At 36.7% G+C, this 7,572-nt stretch overlaps 1 protein-coding gene across 1 annotated transcript; it reads left to right on the top strand.

Moving 5' to 3' along the window:
• Positions 1–1,431: 1,431 nt before the first annotated feature.
• LOC101585128 (olfactory receptor 52E8-like) lies at positions 1,432–2,370 on the top strand. Its single transcript, XM_004642017.1, has one exon. The coding sequence runs from the start codon at positions 1,432–1,434 to the stop codon at positions 2,368–2,370; it is 939 nt and encodes a 312-aa protein (XP_004642074.1).
• The last annotated feature ends 5,202 nt before the right edge of the window (positions 2,371–7,572 follow it).

A 7,572-nucleotide genomic window follows, 5' to 3' on the forward strand; every position in this document is an offset into this window, starting at 1 on the left:
TAGGACTCTAAGAAGGCATTGGAATCCTCTTTCTCACTCCTATTTATACCACTTTCCATGCCAAGCATTACTGTTATTTTCATTTTTATATTCACTACTTCTCCAAGATATCTCATAAAGTTCCAGTTATATTATCTTCCTTTTATCACTGTAAATCAGATCAAACATTTTCAATGGTTTAATGCTGAGAAGAGAATCTCAGTAGTGGGTCTGTAAGGATGGTCAGAGGAGAAATTGATAATGAAAGGTGGGCATTACAGACCTCCTGATTCAGAAATAAAGTCATAGGAGAATTAAATATTTTCTTTCAGGAAAAAAATTACTTCTAAACCTCAAGAGTAATGGTCCTATGGGGCATCAGTTGGCAGTGGGTATCCTATTGCAGCAGAAATATAAATTTCCCTTTGTAGGATGATAAACAGAATGAAATTAGGAGGGGAGATACTGTAGTAATCTGATCCTAAGAGGGACCTCAGGTCGGGGATAAGATAGGTGATGCTGTCTTGCAGTGAGGCACTGGAAACAAGAGACAGTAAGTCTGAGACACAGAGACAAACACCCTTCAAGTTAGGCTGGAGTTGTGGTAAACAGTATCTTCAGGCCATGTAGCAGAAGCTTCAGTAGGTGTTGTGTGAATGCTTTTGGTAGGCACACTGTCTCCTACTTTGCTTGTTCTTTATTTCAGTTCTTGCAAAAGCATAGATAAAATATGATGCTTTAGGTTTATCCAGAACTTTTGCCTCAATGCTATAGAAATTTCAGTACAAAGTTTGAAAAGGCCCTGGGAAATATGGGTGTCCTTGCTCTGACTGTCTTATCTGGAGCTCACTTAGCTAAACGGCTCCCAACAGAGGCTTTTCTTAAGTATAACTCATTACACAGCCATCTAGAAGGAAAGCAGGAAACAACATGAGAGGAAGAGTAGAATTCCTTCATTCTGCTTCATGGACCTGCTTTCTGATTCTACAAAGAAAGAGTTGTTCATCCCTAAGGCCTTTGTTTCATAGCCTTATTCAAGAAGAACAGTTGTCCTTACTTTGACTCTGTTCTCCCTGTGACTACATAGGAGGTCACATGGAGTGACCAACTGGGTCACCAACCAAAAGGTTGGTGGGGTAGCTCAGTGGCAGCTCATTTGCACAATACCCTGGCTTCACCCCCCAGAATCACAAGTACAAATAAATAAAATAACATTCTCTGTAGATTGCAAATCTGTATCCTTTCATGTCTTAAATATATTATTTTCATTATTAACAACCTAAAACATCCTTGCATGCTATTATCTCCTTAAATATCACTTTGTTGGAATGTTCCTCATGACTTATTACCTATATATATGTATATGTATATGTTTATATATTTTATTGACATGTGTATTTTCAAATGATTTGATGATTTGCTTTCTCTCAGATTCCAAAAGAACCAAGAGGGATGCCCCCCTCAAATAACAGCAAGTTCCACCCCTCCTCTTTCCTCCTGCTGGGGATTCCAGGCCTTGAAGAGATGCACGTTTGGATTGGGCTTCCTTTTTTCTCTGTGTATTCGATTGCTCTTGTGGGAAACATCACTATCTTGTTTGTTATCAAGACAGAACAAAGTCTCCATCAGCCCATGTTTTACTTTCTGGCTATGTTGGGCTCCATTGATCTGGGCTTGTCTACATCCACTATTCCCAAAATGCTGGGAATATTTTGGTTTAATTTAAAGGAGATTAGCTTTGGGGGTTGTGTAACCCAGATGTTCTTTATTCATATATTCACTGCGATGGAGACTGTTGTGTTGGTTGCTATGGCCTTCGATCGCTACATTGCCATCTGCAACCCTTTGCAATACAGTCTAATTCTCACTAACAGAACTATCGGGCTCATCCTTCTGGTGGTCTTTGGGGTCAACTTCATTTTGGTCATCCCTCTGGTGTTTCTAATCTTGAGGCTACCTTTCTGTGGACACCGTATAATCCCACACACTTATTGCGAGCACATGGGAATTGCCCGGCTGGCCTGTGCCAACATCAAGGTAAATATGATATTTGGACTAATTCTTATATCAATGGTGCTGATAGATGTGGTTCTAATTGTCATCTCCTATGTGAGAATACTCCGAGCTGTCTTCTGCCTGCCTTCTCGAGAGGCCAAACTCAAGGCCCTCAATACATGTGGCTCCCACATCTGTGTCATTCTAGTCTTCTTCATTCCAGCCTTTTTCTCCTTCATGACCCACAGATTTGGAAGAAATGTCCCTGGGTACATTCACATTCTCCTTGCCAATCTGTATGTTGTTGTTCCTCCTGCCCTGAATCCTGTCATTTATGGAGTGAGAACTAAGCAAATTCGGGAGCGGGTCATAAGTATCTTTGGGAAAACAAATTGATATGAAATCCTCAGAACTATGCATTGTAATCCAAGTTCAGAATCTTGTAGTAGAAATGACTTTGACTTTAGATTTATTACATTCATAATTCCCCTACACTTAATGCAGAATATATCATGTGATTAATGTCCAATAACTGGAAATTTTTAGAATCTCTAAGGCTTGATTTAAAGTATTTCATTAGGACTACTCTTCTGCTTAATGTCAGTGGAACAGGTAAGGACCCTGTGGAATGAAATGTTGCTTTTCTTTTGCAAATACTTAACTCTTGGCTACATTATAATATATATTCCTCTACATCAAAGACTATAGGCTTTTAATACCTTGCAATAGACTTTTTTCTTAATTGCTTGTTTTGATCAATAGCTCTCATTAATATTTTATTATATATAACAAAACAATAGATTCTGGAAACATAAAAATAAAAAGATACATGATATTTTAAGAGTTTTTCATGAAGAAGAATGTGATGAATTTTTCCTATAACTCTTAAGGAATCTTTCCATTCTGATTGCATCTGTGGAGTTCTCCCCACATGTGATCTGCTTTTCCAAGTGAGATGCGTATATGCAACTCTGTTATATGGACAATGCAGATAGATACAGATACAACTATGTAAAGAGAAGTGAAGCAAAGGAGAAAGGATGATAGGAGAGGAGGAGGGAAAAATGACTTCATAGAAGTCTCAATGTGACAGGGAACTTAAATGCTCAGGAATGGTCATCTCTGAATGAGTCCCCTAAGTTATTTCTCAAAGATCAAATCTAGTGTTCCAAAAAGGTAATTACCTTCAGATTCATAAACTTTACCTATGCATTCATTCCTCATGTACTATGCATCTTTTATATACAGTTCCTTTTAAGCTTTGGTTTCTTGTTTGTGGCTTTCTTTCTTGTTTGGGCCTTAGTATCCCACTCTTTTTCTACATTTTGGTCAACATTATATATTTGATTAGTGCATATGTTCTTTTATCCTGTTACTTACATAGCTACTTAAAATAGATTTTTTTGTTTGTTTTAAAAACTTCAAGTCTGCCATGGCTGTGAAGATCAAGACCCATGAGGGGAAGATGATGTCAGAAACCTCTGATGTCTTGCCCAAGTGATTGGGCTATTGCAGCCTCTCCTAGTCTGCAACCCTCTTCTGGCTGCCCCAGAGCCTATGGAAGACAGCCATGCAAGGGAGGATTGGGAACAAGAGACCCACCTGAGCCTCAGCCTTAGCCCTTAGCCTACCCTTTAAGGGAAATCTACTGCCTGGGATACCCCTTTTTGTCCATACCATCCACCAAAATCCAATTCAATTGTGTTTTCCAAAATAAAGCCAGTTTTTGCCACCTGAAAGGAAAAAAAAACAGCACTTCAGATACAATCTAATATAGTAAAGCAAAACAACCTTATAGACGCAACTTTTCAGATTTTTTACAAAGGTGTAAACAATACCAAGTCCAAGATTTTCTTTGAAGTTTCCTAAATCTCCTTCCAGGGATGGAGACTAGCTACCCATACTTAACCTGCAGAAACTCCATCCCTGTTCTCCACTTTATTTTTTTTAATTAATTTATTTATTTGTATGTGTATGTGTGTGGCCAGCTCAGCCCACCAGGGGGTGGGGTGGCTGGCATGTGGTGCTGGGGGACTGAACCGCGGTCCCTGTGCTTTGCTAAGCTTGTTCTAAGTAGGTGCTTTAGACCACTGAGCCATCTTACCAGTGTCTGTTATCCACTTTAGCATTCTCCCCTCTAAAATTCCTCAGTGCTCTGTTTACATTCATCTAGATGATCAGATACTCCGTGGAGCTCCAGGAGTTCATGGCCTATTGGCTGATACTGGTTCCAGGGTAGCAGTATGGAGGTCAGACTCCTCATAATGGGTGATGGAGTATTTATTTCATGTACTATCTAGAAATGGATTGCCAAGACAGTACTGTCATGTTGGTTTTGAGTGACCAAATTACTTATATGTGAAACACCTTATCAAGAGTATTTGTCAAAGGATGTCAATACTTTATGGATAGTCCTGAACCTTTACCAAAATATGTGGTACTGCTGACAATGCAGAATAGGTCTTTATGCCCTTAGTCAATAACTCCTAGAGCTCAATTTTTTTCAGATACCATAACTATAGATAATTTGTGAATTTTGTACTAATTATGTTGCAAAGTATGTAGACTTTAAGATATCTTTGTCCTCTCAAAATGTGCTTCCAAGATTTATTTTCATGAGTGTATATAATTTTAATTTGTTACTTTTCATTGTTGTACAGTATTTTTGTACACATATACTAAATTTAATTATCTATTCTGGATTGATTGTTGGATTTTGTCTAATTTTTTACTATTGTAAATAAATCTATTATACATATCTTAGGACATGTTGTATTATAGATATTTATGTACATATTGTTTGTAGACATTCACAATCAATTCTAGCTTCTAAGACCATGATTGCCAGGTGATAAGAAGATACAATTTTAGCCTGAGAGGAAAGTGCCAAATAGTTTTCTGAAATGGTATACTAAAGCTCAGGATGTATCTCAGTAATAAAAGACCTGTATCAGGCTCTGAGCTTAATCCTAAACATACAAACAATAAAAAATAAGGATAAATTCTTTTACAAATTCACCCAATATGTACAAGAATTGTAATTGCTGTACATCCTTACCAACATCATTGGTTTTGGGGGAATTATGTGACAGGTGTGTTCACTGGTGTCATTATACTGGGCATTAATACTATCACCTGTGGGCTTGGTGCATTTCCCTAATTACTAACAAAGTGTAAACTGTGGCTACTGATCACTTGAATGTCCTCGTTGTGGAAAACCATTTAAAATCTGTGCCCATTTCTTTAAAATTGCATTATCCATCTTTTTGCTTATGAGATTACAAGTCATTTATAGTCTGTGTGAGTCCTTTCTCAGGTATTTATCCTAAATATAGTCTCCAATGGCATGGATCACTTTAGCAGTAATTTAACAGGGAATTAAAATTTTCAAGAAATTCACCTCTTCACTTTCAATGATATATAATAAACATTTCTTTTTTTAAATGTATTTGGTAGAGGGTCTTACTACACAGCTCGGACCCATAGTGATTCCGTTTTCAGCCTCCCCAGCATGGGGATTACAGGCATGTGTCACCATGCCCAGTCTCCAAGTGAGCAGGCTCATCAGGCCCAGGGATGGGGCAGGCATGGCTAATTAACATTTTCAATTAATTTTAGTGCTCTTTGTGTCCTGTTAAAAAAATCTTTGCCTCACCCAGTGGTGGATGGTACTGTTATACTACCTTCAATATTTTGTATTATTTTAACTTTACATTTCAGCCTATATTCCATCAAGAATTGATGTTTTATGTGGTATTTCTCTATAAATTTCTCAGTTGATTTATATCCACCTAATTTAGAAGTCCTTCATTTCCACATTGCACATTGTTTAATACTAGTATTAGGCAAATCAGATAACAGTATATTGTGGATCTGTTTCTAGACTCAGTCAGACTTACTTTGTATCCATGTTTCAATACCACATTAGTTATTACAATTCCATTACAATGACATATTGGTATTCAGAATAGCCTAATCGCTGTATGTAGAAGATTAGACCCAAAAAGATGAAGATTCCAGCTCCCGAGATGCACCACAGCTAAGCAGATCAATCAGAAGAGCAAAACAAAGTGTTCAGCAGAAAGCAGCTGAACAACTTTGTGGATTATTATTGGTCTGCACTGTCACCTCCTGTAGGTCCCTGGAGGAAGAATAAGAAAAAGAACACTGGGAAAAAGCAAAGAATCAGCATAGGTTCAAACGTCTAAATGTGTTATCGAAAGTCCTGAAGTTTTAGGTCTTCAAGGCAAAAACAGCCCCCAGTTCTATTCCATAATTGAAACCTGAAGATTTGGCAGAAACTTCATTCTTCTTCCACTGATACACAAAGATTTTACTTGCAATTTACATGGCATGGTACAGCAGTGACTTTACACTCTACCTTATTGTTTTACCAAAGTTAACTGCATCCAATATTCACCTCTGATAAATATTCATGGGGCAATACAGAAACACTAAATTCATTTGCCAGGTCAGACCAGAATTGAACCCTACCACCCATGAAATATTTAATGAGAATTCTCAAATGTCTCCTAGCTACTTACATTGGAATCCATGATACAAACTGTCCCTGACCTCCTTTATCATTTTCAAATTGAATCACAAGTTATGTAGACAAGCACTCAGCTGTCCATCCACCCATTCAGCCATTAAGGGTCTGTTTTAATTGTGCCAAGACATGTTGCCCTACCACTGTGATTTCTGTGCTATAGACTGATCCTCTGTGAGGTGCTGAATTCCCTGTATTCTGTGACTTTCAAATGTTCCCTCTATGACATGAAATTACTTCCTTGATACTAGGTGACAAAAACACTGGACACTGGGCAAAATTAACAATATTCCACATATGGATAAAATGTAATAGTAAGTAGCTATTAAAGAATGGCTAAATATGCTTAAAAATAGCTGAATTAAATAAACAAAACTCACTAGAGCAAGGGCTGGTCTCTCTGAAAGGGAACCAGAGAAACTTAAGTCAGTGGGATAAGGGAGAATTTTTAGTAAAGATATTTGGTGAACATTTTACAGCAGTCACATAATCATTATTTTAAAAAATTAACATGAATATCTTAAAATACTAAATAATTATTTCTATTTTAGGCCATTGAATAGGACAAGTTCAGTTTTTATTTCTTTCCAACAGTTTTATGTTGCTTTAGACAAGAACACAAAAATAAATCAATGACCAAAGATGTGTGGTAAAGCCTAATTTCCAGGCCCAATATGAAAGGAAAATAAGATTATATTAAGGAACTAAAACACAGCTTGTCAACATGTTTCTCCAAATATATAAAAAGGTAATGCTTTAATAACTAAATAGAAATTTTTGAGAAATATTCAGGAGAAAAATTTTACTTAAATATTTATCAGATTAAAATACTTAACACATATAAACAAAATAATTTAGGTATCATGTCTAATGATTTATTTTTTTCCATTATTTTTTTCTTCATTTTTTTCATAATTTTATTGATAAACAAATATCAATGGGACAGTTGCAAATCAAATCGCTAGGACAGTTTCAATAATTAACAAACTGCATACATTCTTCTTAGTGGTTAATTGCTGTACAAGATGCAGACTTGAGATCCTATTTAC

The sequence above is a fragment of the Octodon degus genome, unplaced genomic scaffold, assembly GCF_000260255.1.
Source record: "Octodon degus isolate 3935 unplaced genomic scaffold, OctDeg1.0 scaffold00146, whole genome shotgun sequence".
In the NCBI taxonomy this organism is placed as follows: domain Eukaryota; kingdom Metazoa; phylum Chordata; class Mammalia; order Rodentia; family Octodontidae; genus Octodon; species Octodon degus.

What these genes read in the sequence shown, in the direction of transcription:
- LOC101585128 (XM_004642017.1), top strand. Translation starts at nt 1,432, where the DNA reads ATGCCCCCCTCAAATAACAGCAAGTTCCACCCCTCCTCTTTCCTCCTG.